This window comes from Urocitellus parryii, assembly GCF_045843805.1.
Source record: "Urocitellus parryii isolate mUroPar1 chromosome 12 unlocalized genomic scaffold, mUroPar1.hap1 SUPER_12_unloc_3, whole genome shotgun sequence".
Classification (NCBI taxonomy): Eukaryota; Metazoa; Chordata; class Mammalia; order Rodentia; family Sciuridae; genus Urocitellus; species Urocitellus parryii.
In genome coordinates, this window is record NW_027551760.1 from 716597 (window position 1) to 731868 (window position 15272).

The following is a 15272-nucleotide window of genomic DNA, read 5'->3' on the forward strand; positions in this document are numbered from 1 at the left end:
GAATGAGATGCCTGTGAGTCCTTTGGCTCAGGAGGCTGAGGCAGGAGGATCATGAGTTTGAGGTCAGCCTCAGCAACTTCGAGAGGCCCTAAGCAACTTGGTGAGACCCTGTCTCCAAAGAAAAAATAAAAAGGGTTAGGGATGTGGCTCAGTGGGTTAAGCAACCCTGGGTGCAATCCCTGGTAACAAACAAACAAACAAACAAAAAATCGTGAATGACCAATTTTCTATATTTTCAACTGGGTGGTGAGTTCATGGAGCAGATCTGGCAAGAAAGTCAAGGTACACATCATAAGAAAAATACAGCCAAATGAATTGATGAAAGATATGAGCACGTTTACACACAAGGAAGACACGACTGTCTGTATACATATGAGAAAATTCTCAACGCTCATTTAGAATCAGGAAAAAGCAAATTAAGTTCACGTGAGATTCTAGTTCTCATTCATTACATTGGTAAAAATTAAAAGGCTGGGCAACATCAAGTACTGGTGAGAACGTAGCCTAACAGGAATTCTCATACCATACTGAGAGTGTAATTTGGCATAATCGCTTTTGCTTTGAGATTCTTTTCCACTCCTAGGTATATAATTTAGAGGAAGCCTTGAGTTTGTGACCAGGAGACACGTACAAGAATGTTCATAACAAAATTATTATACTAGCAAAAAGAGGTACAACCTAAATATCTACATATACCACATAATTTATGGTATAATCATGCAGTGAAGTATATACAGGAATTAAAATGGATTGCAGCTACACAGACCTATATAAATACATACTGTTGAAAAAAGATTGAAGACAGATGAGTACAGACTGAAAGAGTACATCACATTAATTAGAAAAACAGTATGCTGTCTAAGATTTCATACATGGGGGTAGGAATCAGGAAGATAAGGATGATTAGCATCAGAGGATCAGGGTTATTTCTGGGGTGAATGGTTCAGTGTCTTCTAAGAAACTAACAATTTTCTGTATTTTAAGATGGGTGGTGAGTTCATGGGAACTCATTAAACTGCACATAAACCTTTTATATACTTTTTCATATGTATGTTTCATAATATAAAAAACAAGTAGAACATGATGTGAAATGCAAGAGACCAGTCACAAAGAAACACATGTTGTATGATTCCATGTGTATGAAATGTCCAGGAAAATCTTTATAGGAAAACCTATCAAGACAGAAATTAGACTGGTGGTTGTCTAGGGCTAGGGAGGTGGGAGAAATATGGGGAATGAGTGCTACCTTTTGTCTCAGTACTATATATATATATATATGTTGTAGTTGGACACAATACCTTTATTTTACTTATTTATTTTTACGTGGTGCTGAGGATCAAACCCAGGGCCTCACACATGCTAGGCAAGCGCTCTACCACTGAACTACAACCCCAGACCTCAGTAAAGCTTTTATTTAAAAAACAAACAACAACAAGAACAACAAAAAAACACACAGAGGTAGAGGCTGGGTGCAATGGTGCACACCTGTAATCCCAGCAATGAGGGAGGCTGAGGCAGGAGGATCACAAGTTCAAAGCCAGCCTCAGCACCTTATTGAAGCCCTGAGCAACTCAGGGAGACCTTGTCTCAAAGTAAAAAATAAAAAGAGCTGGGGATGTGGCTTAGTGGTTAAAAGCCCTTGAGTTCAATCCCCAGTATCCAAACAAAACAAAACAACCAGGTGGACTATTTGGACCTACAGAAAGGCTGTCAGTGGGACACAAGATGGTGACTGATGAAGGCGAGAGGAAGACAATTTTGTGGTGCCAGTTGTTCTCAAAATTCTAGCACATGCCCAGATCACCTAGAGGGTTTGTTAAAATGTGGCTTGTAGGGCCCCATGCCCAGATTTTCTGATTTGCAAGTCTTGGGCAGGGTCAAGAATCTATATTTCTAACAAGTACCCAGGTGATGCTGCTGCCGCGAAGGGACTGTGCCACTCTACAGTGCCTGGCATAGGTGTCCAATAGATCGATATTGGATGAATGAATGAGCGGAGGGATGATTGCTGATTGGGTGTTTGAGAGAGTGGATGGGTAAAGGTTGGATGGAGGGGTAAAGGACGGGTGGACTGGGAGGGGATGGTAACTGGGTGGCTGGGTGGGAGATGGTCCAGAGTCGTAGAGGAAATGAGGTTAGAAGTTGTAACATGGAAAGTAGTGTAAAGAAGAGCATGAAGTCGAGACCTAGCATCAACTCTTGGTTCACTGCCTACTAGCTGTGCAATGATTGGCAAGTGACTTCATCTCTCCAAATGTTAGTCTCCTCATGTGTAAAATGTGGGTAGATGATGCCTACGAATGTTCCATGAGCTAATATCCTTGGAAGAAATGGCACAGGGCCTGGCAGACAATGGTTGCTTTCCACTTTTTTTTTTTTTGGTACTAGGCATTGAACCAAAGGGTACTTTACAGTTAAGCTACATCCTCAACCTTTTTTATTTTTTATTTTGAAACAGGGTCTCGCAAAGTTGCCCTTGGTAGCCTTGAACTTGCCATCCTCCTACCCCAGCCTTTAAGTAGCTGGGATGACAGCCATGAACTCCCATGCCCAGCTTCTCCTCTTTATAGAACCTGATGATTACCGTCATATATCACTGGGCTGTACTGTGTGGTTGACACTAGAGGCTTGTAATTCAGGTCCATCTTGTTTCCATAGTAGCCGATGCTGACCTCAAACTGGATCAGGTCCTTAAAGCTGGGCATCATTGTACAGGAGATGAAGACGACACACAGGCCATACTTTTGGCGGTTCTGTTGTTTCTAAAATGATAACCCCCCCCATCCTCAGTACATAAATAAAAAGGAGAACAAAGCTGTACTGACAGGCAGGAAGGTGAGGAAGAAATGCCCTGTTTCTTTCAAAAGCCATCTTGGCTTCTCTTTGCAGTGAGCTAGACCTTCATTGAGACCCTTCTTGCACCTAGTTGATCAAGAGCAGGTCCTTTCAGGACCTCTGTCACTTGGCCCACTCTACCTGGCCAATCCTGGTTCCCTCCCCCTCCTGAAGTTGGGCAGAAGGGCCTCTTCTCTGGTCAGCCTAGGCTCTGTGTTAGTTTAGCCCTTCCCCATTCTGAGTAGAGAAGCCCCTTCCTTTGGGTCTAAATCCCTAACTCAAAAGAGTGGGTCAGGGTGGGCAAGGTGTGGGGCTGGGGTTGTGCACACTCACACCCGAAAATCTGCACCTTTCCACTTCCTGCCTCAGCTGCTCACTGTCCCCCGATCAGGTCCATTCCCACCATGCCTCCTACCTGCCCAGGCCCTCTGTCCACATCAGTCTCTTTCATCTCTGTTGCCAACTTCTGTTCTATTTCTATATTCCCCATCTGCTCTCCTCCTCTTAAAAAAATAACTGTCTTTCTCCCACCTGAGTCCCTGGCTAACAGCTATCCAACCATGTCTCCTTCTACTTCTCATACGAGTTTCTTAGTGTCTTCTTTCCTCACCCTGTCTCCAACTTCTCCCTTCCTTCTATGGTGGCCCAGCATCTCCCCTGAGCAATGGCTACCAGGGCTTCCTGAAACACCTGCAGACACCTTTCACTTCTCACCATCTCTCAAGCACATTTGAGATCCACAATCACCCTTTTTCTCCCCTTCTGAGAGGACTTCTGCACACTCCTCCTCCACCTGCCTCTTAGCCTCTAACGTCTTGAGGCTCCATGCTCAGCCCCTTTCACTTCACCTCTCTCCCTGGGCCATTAATTCCAGGACCACAGGTGCAAACCCTGGTGACACACCCTGGTGGCTAGCAGCCTCCAAAGGCTGGGCAATGTATCCACATTTCACAAGCATATGTCAGAGATGGGATTCATTATCTTCCCCAGACCTGCTCCTCCTTCAGAGGGCCCATCTTGGTGCCTGACACCCCTGACTACCTTGGTCCATCAAGGAAGAGAATGGACATGAGCTTAGGGAGTCAGCCTCACTTCTTAAGTCTTGTTGGTTACTGACTCTGACTATTCTGTTTCCAAAGGTGTTTGAAACCTGTTCTCCTCTCCTCAAACTCTCTCCACCAGGACTCTCCCCATTTCTCTTTATTGTGTAACACCAACTTACTCCCCTCCAATCTATTGTTAATACTGCTCCTTATGCCCTTTGCCAATTCAATGGTCCTTCACTGGTTTGGGGAAGAAATCTAAATCCCTTACACTATTTTTCAAAGCCCTGAGAAACTAAGGTATGAATGAACATTCCTCCTCCACTGGCTTATTATGCATTTCTTAAAATGAAACCTTGTTTTTTACTGGGTTCCCCCCACCCACTCTTCCACCAGCATCACCACTGGAGATTTGGCAAGTATGAAGGTGCCAGACAGGGGCTTAGTAAATACTAAGGCAGATGGATGGAGCATCTTTACACATCCAACAGCTCGCTCACAGGGGCTGGTACAGGGCCAGAAACTGGGGTCCACAGTAGATTTGGTTGAGGGGCTCTCTTCCCCAGCCTGTTTCCCACAGTTACCTCTACCCTGATCACATCACGAGAGAGATCCTTTATCCAGGTTTCTTGTTGGGACTTGAGTTGGGTGATCAACTCCAGGTAGACTCGACCTCGGTAAGATAAACCATCCCTTATAGAGTCGTGAATACACTATGGCAAGAGAGAAGAAAATGGGGAGAAAAGGGGTGAGAGGGAAAGGGCTGGCACACGTCGCCAGAAATCCCCACAGCAAATCCAAGATTGTCCAGGGACTCCCTGCCTGCCGCCTGCCTGGGGTACCTCCAGCCACAAACTCTGGAAAGAATTCCAAATATGACAGACACCTATGTGGCTGGAAGTCTCTAGGCCTCATCCCTCTTCTGCACCCTAGCACCCACGACTCTGGTTCACCAAGGCCATGTGCCAGCCACCTTGAAGTGTTCATGGAGACCACACGCCAGCACCTTGAAGGATGCAACTAGGCCAGGACTGATCACCACTGAGCATGCGCTCCAAGTCTGGCCAATCAAGGCACCCTCTGCGCCTCCTTGACCACAGTGATTGGTCCAAAGAGAGCACACATGACCTAGAGAGGCCAATTAGAGTGCTTCCCTGGTTCCTAGCCCGGAACCCGAATGTGGCCCAGGAGAAAGGTGTGGAGAGCCTCCAACCAGCCGCTTCTGCATGTGGCGCCTGAGGCCCCTCTTCCCTCGGAATCCTTCCCAGCCTCCTTCCTTTCCCATTTAAGCCAATTCGACCTGGGTTTCTGGCACTTCTCACCACTCTTGAATTACCCCTGCTTTTCCATGCTTATCTGCGCCGTGTCCTTTCAACCCGTCGAAAATCTTACCCGAGGTCTCGTCTCAGTGCCCCTTCCTCTGGAACTGTCTAGAGAACCGCATCTGTTCCTTTCTGGGGCCACCGCTTATGTCCCACAGACACATGGCTATCTATGTAACAGGCTTCCTGTCCTCTGCTGGAGTGTGGTGGTCAGAAATCAGGACTGAGTCCTTCCCAGGCCTTTCCCAGGTCTCCTGCTTTACAGTGATAACTTTTACCTCCTAGAGCCGACACGAGAAGCTTACAGGGTCTGCGTAGATCCTGAAAGGGGGCTTTTTACCCCCATGGAGAGTCAGGAAGCAGGGGCCAAAGCAAGGCAGGAAGCCAGAGTACATCCCTGGAAGGAGAGAGGGTGAGAGCAGGTGGGGCCCAAGTGGGAGAGGTGTGGGAGGTTGGGTCCAGGGCCTTTGCTTGCCTTCGATCAGTTCTCCAGAGGACGAGATCTGGTTGAGGCACAAGGTGACAGTCCCGATCTCATCCCAGCAGTTCTGCTTGGGGCTAGGGAGAAACACATTCCGGTGGGCTGAGCCCCTGGTTGGGCACCTATGTTCTCCTCCCCCGCATGTGCTTGAACTTCTAGCCCCTCTGTTCACCAGTTCAAGACTCTGAACTTGATGTATCTGGAGAGGCAGGGCATCTGCAAGATGAAGGCAAGAGAGCAGTGAGTCACTGGGATGGCCTGGGCTTTGCAGAGATATTGAGAGTGATTGGGAGGTTCTGGGGGCAAGGCCCAGCTCAGATACCAGTCAATCACAGACAAGCTGAATTTACCAGGGAGCCTATGGAGGTTTGGCCCTAGGCTTAGCTGCACCCAACTTATAGGTCCTGGGACTGTCACATCATCATCTTTTATCTTAAAATGATCTCTTAAGTTTAAACTTGAGGACCAAGAGACCTGGGCCCTCCCTGACATTTAAACTTCGAAGTTTAAATGAGTACTCATCAAATAGTCTCCTCCTAGAGTAAATAAATAATGGTAACTACCACCCTGGGAGGGTTTCTGTTGTCCACCAGCTTGAGCTGAACAATTTCCACAGATCAGCTGAGTGATACTCCCAACAACCCCTCAAACCAGGTGCTATTAATATTCTCATTTTCAGCCGGGTGTGGGTGGCTCACTCCTGTAATCCCAGGGGCTCTGGAGGGGGAGGCAGGAGGATCACCAGTTCAAAGCCAGCCTCATCAACTTAGTGAGGCCCTAAGCAACTCAGTAAGACCCTGTATCTAAATAAAATACAAAATAGGGCTGGGGGTGTGGCTCAGTGGTTAAGTGCCCCTGGGTTCAATCCCTGGTACAAAACAACACCTCATTTTCAAATGGGGAAACTGAAGCATAGAGGGGTTGGTTTCCTCAAGTTCTCCTGCTTCATGCAGAGGCTGAAGCCTCAAATCTCTTAACTACTCTGCCATAACCCAGTGAGGGCTGTGATTTGTTCCTATATACAGATGGGTAATGAGGCCCAGAGGCACAGAAGGACCCTCTCAAGGTCATATAATAAAGAGTGGCATCAGGATTTGAATTCCAGCTTCCGAGTCTTATCTCTGCTTTGCATATGTTTTCCTCCTCGATTGTATTTTTCTTCAATTATTAAAAGAAAATAGGGACTGTGGCTATGGCTCAGCAGTAGAGCACTCACCTAGCATGTGTGAGGCACTAGTTTCAAGCCTCAGCACCACATAAAAATAAATAAAAGAAAGATATTGTGTCCAACTACAATTTAAAAAATAGAAAATAATAAGGAAAAAACTCATGTAAAACAGAAGTTCTGGGTTTGAAACCCTGAGTGGGATCCCAAATCTCCTTATTTGGGGTTTCTTATCCTCCTTATAGCAGTTTTTGAGATGTGGCAAGGAACCTCCTGGTTCTCCACCCTTTCCATCCTTTCTTTTTTTATATATATATATATATATTTTTAGTTGTAGTTGGACACAATGAATACCTTTATTTTATTTATTTATTTATATGCGGTGCTGAGGATTGAACCCAGCGCCTCCTATGTGCTAGGCGAGAGCTCTTGCCGCGGAGCCACAACCCCAGCCCCACCTTCTCCATCCTTTCTACCCCTGCCTTGGTAGCTGGGGACCAAGTGAGGAGTCAGGAAAAGGCTTTCTAGTTGAGCACATAAGAAGAAAAGAGAAAACTGCCCAGGTTAAGAAAGAACACTGGAAGGGGAGAGATGGATGCCATGGCCATCCAGGTCGTCCAAAGTTATGAATCCTCCAAGTTCTTCAAGTTCATGGTCAAACCACCTTTTCCTCCATTCCATTAAGAATTTCCCCCCATCTCAGTTCCTTGTCTAGATTCAAGCATACTGTCTCCCCTCCATCTCTGGGCCCTCAAGTAGGCCATCACCACAGGCCCATTTTCAGCAGTGTCCCCTTGACCAGGTGGCCTCAGGAGCTGGCACCTGTGTGCAGTTGGTCATCCTGCCTCTTTATAGCAAGGCTCATATCTGCCTGATACCTTTCCAAAGGGCTAGTGAGGATCACTCCAAATGATCCCCACCGTGGAGACCTGGCATGAGTGAAGTCCCAGGGTCTTTAGCCACTCTCACATTTTGGAAGGCCAACATATGAACATCCGTGGAGGACCTGGGCCACCCACTCCTCACAGTCACAGAAAGGTGAAAGAGATCCGAGCAAGACTATGTGCTAGGCCTCTTTTAAGTTCCCCTCCTCCACTAAGAGTCTATAAAATCATCTAAGGAGGTAGGGATTTTGAGGAATTATTGAAAATGATGACTCACCAGGAGGCCAACTAGGGGAAGCTTCTAGAAACATCAGGGAGGTAGTTCAGAGGAGAGAGGAAGAGAGCTAATTTTGTATTGCACAGTGGAAGCTATAAGAAAGCTAGACACCCTCTGGGTAGGCAAACTGATAGGACACAGATTTCTCTGCACTTGCACTTAGGAGAGAGCATATTCTGATTTTACACACAGCTCTTAGGAGTTGGCATCGAGTCAAAAGGTCATTAAGGCTCCACCAGGGCTTCAAGAGAGCTGTCATCCATGACAGTTCATAAATGACCTAGAAGAACTGAAAGGCTAAGAGATCAGATGACAGTACTCCACAGCAAAGAGCATCTTGGAGCCATTCTGTATGCGATGACATAGCCCTGTCCACATACAGCCCAGAGTAATAACTAGGATTCCAGGATGCCTTGGGGCCATCTACACAGAGCTGTCATTATCTTCAGAGTACTTTGCCTTGAAGGTAGAAAATGTACACTACAATCTAGGATGAGACTTTAAAGTGATTTGCTTTTTGTTTGTTTTGTTTAGGAGATGAGGTCTCACTCTGTTGCCCTGGCTGGTTTCAAACCTTAAGTGATTGGCTTAAGTGATCCTCCTGCCTCAGCCTCCCGAGTAGCTAGACCATGGCTGCCTGTTTATTATCTTTTCTAAATATGGGTGAGGGGCACATTTAAATTCTCTGGAAAGTTCATTTGCATGGTTCACTCACTGCTTCATACTGTGTAGATAAATCAAGGTTTTCCCTATCTGAGCTTCCTTGTGCTCTCTTGAGGTAGAGCCCTGGCTCCCCTCACTGGGCTTCCTATCTTCACCTTCCATCCATATTCACACATGAACACTCAAGATTCCCTTCCACTGGGGGGGGCAAGGGTGAGCATGATGGAACAGCCATACCTGAATCTGGAAGGTCAGGATCTGGTTCCATATTGGGTTGTCGGTTTGAGTCTGCACAATCGTCTTGAGCTGGGAACATCCGAAAGCAGGTGTTATGGTTTGGATCTTCAGCGTCCCCCAAAGACTCATATATTCAAGGCTGGTCCCCAGCTGATGGAGCTACTGGGAGCTGGTGGGACCTTTAAGAGGTGGAGGCTGATGGTAGGAAGTGAGGTCACTGGGGGGCGTGTCTTTGCAGGGGGGATTGGGGAACTCTTTGCTTCTTGGCCACAAAGAGGAGAGCATCTTTGCTCCACCACAGGCTGTCTCCATGGTGTTGTGTCTCAGCACAGACCCAAAAGCAGAAGAGCCACTGACCATGGACTGAGACCTCTGAAACCATGAGCCAAAACAAACCTTTGCTCCTTTACATTGTTTCTCTCAGGTACTTTGTCACTGTGATGGAAAGTTGACTAACCCAGCATGGTCAGTGCCAGCCTGTCCCCTCCTCCCACTACTGGCCTCACTTTCCAGCTCTCCCTGTCCAGGTCACAGGTGGACTCTGTGGCACCAAATGATCGGGCTTGTCCTTGAAAGTTGTCCTTGGATAACTTCTCATCAGCTGCCACTTCAACCCCTTGGTTACTTATCTCAAAGCATTTGCCAGACCCACACTGCTCAGTATTTCTTCTTAAATCACTTTCCAATGAACATTTTTTCCTTTATTCTTTTTTATTTATTTTGTATTTTTAGTTGTAGATGGACACAATACTTTTATTTTATTTTTATTTATTTACTTATTTTTATATGGTGCTGAGGATCAAACCCAGGGCCTCATACAAGCCAGGCAAGACCTCCACCTCTGAACCACACCCCGAGCCCTCCTTTATCTTTTCTTTCTTCCTTTCTTTTCTTTTTTAGCAATGCTAGGAACACAGGACCTCATAACATGCTAAGTAATCACCCTACCCCTGAGTTACATTTATAGCCCTTTCATTTTTAAATAGGTACAGATAGGGTTATAACTTTTACTCCATGAGTGCATACACAGAAATTATGGTGGATAAATTACAAAATTCCAATTGAAAAATGGCCCAAACAATGGCTGATGATAGCAGAATACCCTTAAAACCATCAACTGACATAAAACATAAACTTAGCCTTACTCTAGGTAATAATATCTGTGAAATCAAGTGTGAGTTGGCATTGTTAAGCTTTTTAGGTACACTAAAATAAACACAAACTTGTCAAGTATTTAAAAAAAAATGTGTGTCACGGGGCTGCGGTTGTGGCTCAGCGGTAAAGCACTTGCCTGGCACATGTGAAGCCCTGGGTTCGATCCTCAGCACCACATATAAATAAATAAAATAAAGGTATTGTGTCTAACTATAACTAAAAAATAATTTTAAAAAAGTGTGTCACTTGTCACCCAAGAATTTCTCCACTAGTTCTGGGAAACCCAGACCATAGGAAAATAAATACTCAGTGTGATAGTTTTAAATATGCACCCATACTCTTTGGTACTTCTCCCTTCAGAAGGAGGACCTTAATTCTTTTCTCCTGACATGTGGGCTAGTTTTAACAGATGTAATAGAGTAAAATGATGTTTTGTGACTTCTAAGACAAACCTATTTAACTTTAACCTAGCCTTCCCCAAATCTGAACATAGAATTTTTTGTTGTTGTTGTTGTATTAGGGATTGAACCCAGGGGGTACTTTACCACTGAGCCACATTCCCAGTCCTTTTCATTTTGTCCTTTCTCATTAAGTTGCTTAAGGCCTCACTAAGTGACTGAGGCTGACCTCGAACTTGTGATCCTCCTGCCTCAGCCCCCTGAGTGGCTGGGATTCTAGGTGTGCATCACCACGCCCTGCAACATAGGACTTAACATCTGCAACATGGGACCTGACACCTGTCAGTACTTTTGGGAAGTGCTACTTGGAGGTTTTTGGAAGGTTGGCAGTTCTCTAGCTCAGGTCTTTTCATTTACAGATGAGGAAACTGAGGCCAAGAGGGCAGTGGCACGGCAGTTTGTTTGTGGGCAGTTATTTTACCCACTCATTCATGGGCCAGGTGTTTGGTTCCCGTGGGCATCTTCTCCTTGCAGGGCTCTGGGCATTCTCTGGCAGCGGAGGTGGTGAGAACTGGCCTCCACCTGTCCCCTGCCCCACCTCCAGAGGCTCCCCCTGCTCGTTGGTGGGTGAGCTAGGATTCCATTTCTGGGGTCCCAGCCCTCTCCTTTTCTCAGGTGCCATGTTCTCTTTTTCTATTTACCTTCTCCCCAATGAGTTCCACCTCCAACACAGGATTTACAATCGGGCGTTTCTCTATGAACAAGAAATTGAAAGACTCTGAGATGGCAGCACCTTTTGGTTTTTTTTGTTTTTTAAGGAGGTAGAAATGGAAAGATGACACCACTGCTTAACCCCCGCTCTGCCCCTTCTGTGTGACGTCCACTCCACACAGAAGGGGGGAAGTGGGGTGGGATGATCAGAAAGTACCGTGAGTCTGCATCTGGGCATCAAAGGCCGGTCAAGGCACAAAGGGACACCAGGGTGACCTTGGTCCAACAGTCCTGGAGGACTTCATCTCGCTCTGTCCCCCACCCCCCTCTTAGGTCAGTGTCAAAAGGAATGAGAAGGCCCCACAAGGGTCTGGGCTGCTCCCCTGCAGGCAAGCTCAGGGGGTCCCTCCCCTCCTACCGGAATGGAGGTCCTCTGCGCAGTAGATGAAGAACTGTAGGTAAGCCATCTTGATGGGGACTGCTGTGGACTTGAAGACCTGCACATCATCGGTCGAGTAGGCCAGCTTCTGATCCAACTGAGAGCAGACAGGGTCAGGGTTGTGGGGAGGTCACAGCCAGGGTGGGCGGAGTGGGACCGCCCTACAGGGACAGGCTGGATGAAGGATGGTTGTGCAGGTTAGAGGCCAGGGTAGAAAACGCTCCTGGGGCTGGGCGGGGCACCTCACCGGGGCCCGGTCGCCAGCACCCAGGACACAGATGGTGACTTTCAGGTAGCCTCTCACGCCGCTGGTGGATTTATTTGGATGGCAGAGGCCCAGCCATTTCCGTATGATTGCGTGACCTGGAGAAGCAGAGGGGCCACGGGAGACCAGCCTCTAGTCTCCACGGCTCTCCCTGAAACCCAGCACTGTTGCTGGGGCAGAGGGGCAGGAAAGGTGTCTCTTCACCTTCTGGTTCCCACCCCGCCATCGAGGAGACGAAATCAAGAGCCACTTCAGCCATTAGGGCATCCTCCTAGGGTTGCCAGCTATTGCCTCCATGAAAGAGGGTCCCCTGTCCACCTGGGAACCTGCTGCTGTGACTGCCTGGTCTGGAGTCAGACACCATAGAGGCATCCATCTGCCCCACCCTCAGATCCAAATCTCAACCTGGCAGTATGTCATGGCCAGGTCATGGTGGAAACCACCACTCAATCCCAGGGCCCCACAGAAGAGTGGTTAGTAGAGGGTGGGTGGGGAGGAGGAGGGATAGAGAAGAGATGTTCACTGGGTACAGGGGTGCTGTTGAAGAGGAGGGAATAAGGCTTCCAATGTTCCAGAGCACAGTGAGGTAACTATGGTTGGCCATAACTGTCCATTTCAGGGGCTGGGGTTGTGGCTCAGTGCCTAGCAAGTATGAGGCATTGGGTTCAATCCTCAGCACCACATGGAAATAAGTAAATAAAATAAAGGTATTGTGTCCATCCACAACAAAATATATATTAATATATAATTATATTAGTTAATTCATTAATATTGATATATATTAATTGTCCATTTCAAAATAGCCAGCAGGAGAATTCTGAACGTTAAAACACACACAAATGATAAATGTTTGAGGTAACGAATATGCCACTCACCCCGATCTGATCAAAGGCAGCCTTAGCAAAAGCAAGGCACTAAGCAACTCAGTGAGAGTTGTTTTTTTAAACCAACTTCAATCAAGCAATGCTGGCCTCAATAAATAGAAATCAAACTCAGGGATGCAGTCAAAAGTTAGCATTTGATGCAAAGTTTTTCAGAAAAAATATGCTGTTATAATAAAGTAAGAGCAGGGTGTGCTGGTACAGGCCTGTGATCCCAGCAACTCTGGAAGCTGAGGCAGGAGGGCTTCGAGTTCAAAGGCAGCCTCAGCAACTTAGCGAGGCCCTAAGCAACTCAGCAAGACCCTGTCTCTAAATAAAATATAAAAACGGAGCTGGGGATGTGGCTCGGTGGTAAAATGTCCCTGGGTTCCAACCCTGGTACCATTAAATAAACAAACAACAAACGAACAAACAAGTAAATAAAATAAAGTAAGATAAAATACCATAGAGTACAGTAAAATATTATCAAGTAGAGAGCCTTCTAATACTTTCTCCCCATGTGGTGGGATTTTTTTTTGGGGGGGTACTGGGGATTAAACTTAGGGGCACTCAACCACTAAGCTACATCCCCGGCCCTATTCTGTATTTAATTTAGAGACAGAGTCTCACTGAGTTGCTTAGCAGCTCACTTTTGCTGAGGCTGGCTTTGAACTCTTGATCCTCCTGTCTCAGCCTCCCTAGCTGCTGGGGTTACAGGTGTGTGCCACCACGCCTGGTTCATGTGGTGGGATTTCCAGGTGACTTGACCCTGGCCTGATTTTTCTCAGTAGAATGCACGTGTATGGGTAACCTCCGTCACCTACCTGGACAATGGTAGATAAACCCAATATCTGTCTGAAAAGACAAGAGTGGGGGAGGAGGGTTAGTCTGGCTGTGCTTTGACACTCCAGTGTTCCCCGCCAAGGCCCAGGTGTTGGAGGCCAGTCCCCAGCTAGGTACTCTTGGGAAGGGGTGGAACTTTGTGTGGGACCTAGAAGGAGGCCAGGTCACTGGGGCCTGACCCAAAGGGTGATTGTGGGGCCCTGACCCCTTCCTCTGTCTCCTTTATTTCCTGGCCATGAGGTGGACTACTCTGCTCCACCTGCACTCCCGCCATGACGGGTCACTAAAGACCCAGTCATGGACTGAAACCTCTACAACTGTGAGCCCAAATGAGCCTTTCCATGTGTCTGTCCATACACAAGCCCTAGCCCCACACCTGTCCTGGCCTGCACCGTACCATTCCTCAGGCCTTCTGCCAGGGGAAAAGGAGACCCAGAGCCTCTTTGCTTCTCCTTGATCATCCTGTTCCCCCAGGACAGGACACACACACAGACACACACACACACACACACACGCACACGCACACACACACGCACACGCACAGTCTCTCAGGGATTTGTGATAGTAAGGGAAACCTGACTCACCCAGGGCTCCAGTCAAGGTGCGTCACACTGGCTGACCCAATGACAGTATTTGCTACTGGTGTTTGACACAATCTTTGCCTTAACTCCGATTTTTTCTTTTTCTTCTCTTTTTATTTTTTTGCTACTGGGTATTGAACTTGGGGGCACTCGACCACGAGCCACATCCCCAGCCCTATTTTGTATTTTATTTAGAGACAGGGTCTCACTGAGTTGCTTTGTGCCTCACCATTGCTGAGGCTGGCTTTGAACTTGTGATTCTCCTGCCTCAGCCTCTCAAGCCACTGGCACAATAGGCGTGTGCCACCGCACTCTACACTCCTCTAATATTCAGTGACTGGGAAGGTAGGCCTGTGGTCACCTCCATTCTGCACAGGAGGATCCTGAGTTTGAGATAAATGGCCAAAGTCTTATAAACAGTGAAGAAACCTGCGCTGGAACAGGTTTTACCCAAGAGAAAGGAAGGCATGTGTCCAGAATAAGACTTATATATAAATGTTTTACAATAGCTTCATTGTAATAGCCCCAGGGTAGAAGCAGTCAAAATGTCAGCCAACAGATGAACGGATAAATAAACTATTATGTCCATACAATGGACTATTACTCAGCAATAAAAAGGAACAAACTGTTGCTATATGCAACGAGGAATGAAGCTCAAACTAATTGCACTTAGTGAAAGAAACAAGACGAAAGAGGGTATATACCATGTGATTCCATTTATGTAACATGCTAGAAAATGTAAACAATCTAGAATAGTGGAAAATAGATCAGTTCCAGGTGTGATGGCACATGCCTGTAATCACATCAACTTGGAAGCCTGAGGCAGGAGGATTATAAATTTGAGGCCAAGAGCTAGGGTAGTAGCCTAGTGGTAGAGCACTTGCCTGGCGTGTGAGGCACTGGTTCAATTCTCAGCACCGCATATAAAGAAATAAAAAGGTCCATCGACGATTAAAAAATATTAAAACATAAATAAATAAAAATAAATAAGTTTGAGGCCAACCTCAGCAATTTAGTGATAATAAATAAATAAGTAAGTAAATAAAGGGGATGGGGGTGTATAGCTCAGTGGTAAAGCACCTCTGGATTCAGTCCCCAGCAAAGAAAGAAGGG

The 15272-nt window shown here is 46.7% G+C and overlaps 1 protein-coding gene across 1 annotated transcript in view; it reads right to left on the minus strand.

Moving 5' to 3' along the window:
• Positions 1-15272, minus strand: part of Fer1l5 (fer-1 like family member 5) — a 53059-nt gene that overhangs the window by 25989 nt on the left and 11798 nt on the right. Inside the window, exons 10-19 of the mRNA XM_026414076.2 lie at positions 13560-13590; positions 11858-11973; positions 11590-11707; positions 11162-11214; positions 8908-8976; positions 5854-5897; positions 5676-5758; positions 5506-5597; positions 4463-4591; positions 2585-2762 (exon numbers count right to left, since the gene is read on the minus strand). Coding sequence (XP_026269861.2) covers positions 2585-2762; positions 4463-4591; positions 5506-5597; positions 5676-5758; positions 5854-5897; positions 8908-8976; positions 11162-11214; positions 11590-11707; positions 11858-11973; positions 13560-13590 — 913 coding nt within the window. The remainder of the gene's footprint in view (positions 1-2584; positions 2763-4462; positions 4592-5505; positions 5598-5675; positions 5759-5853; positions 5898-8907; positions 8977-11161; positions 11215-11589; positions 11708-11857; positions 11974-13559; positions 13591-15272) is intronic.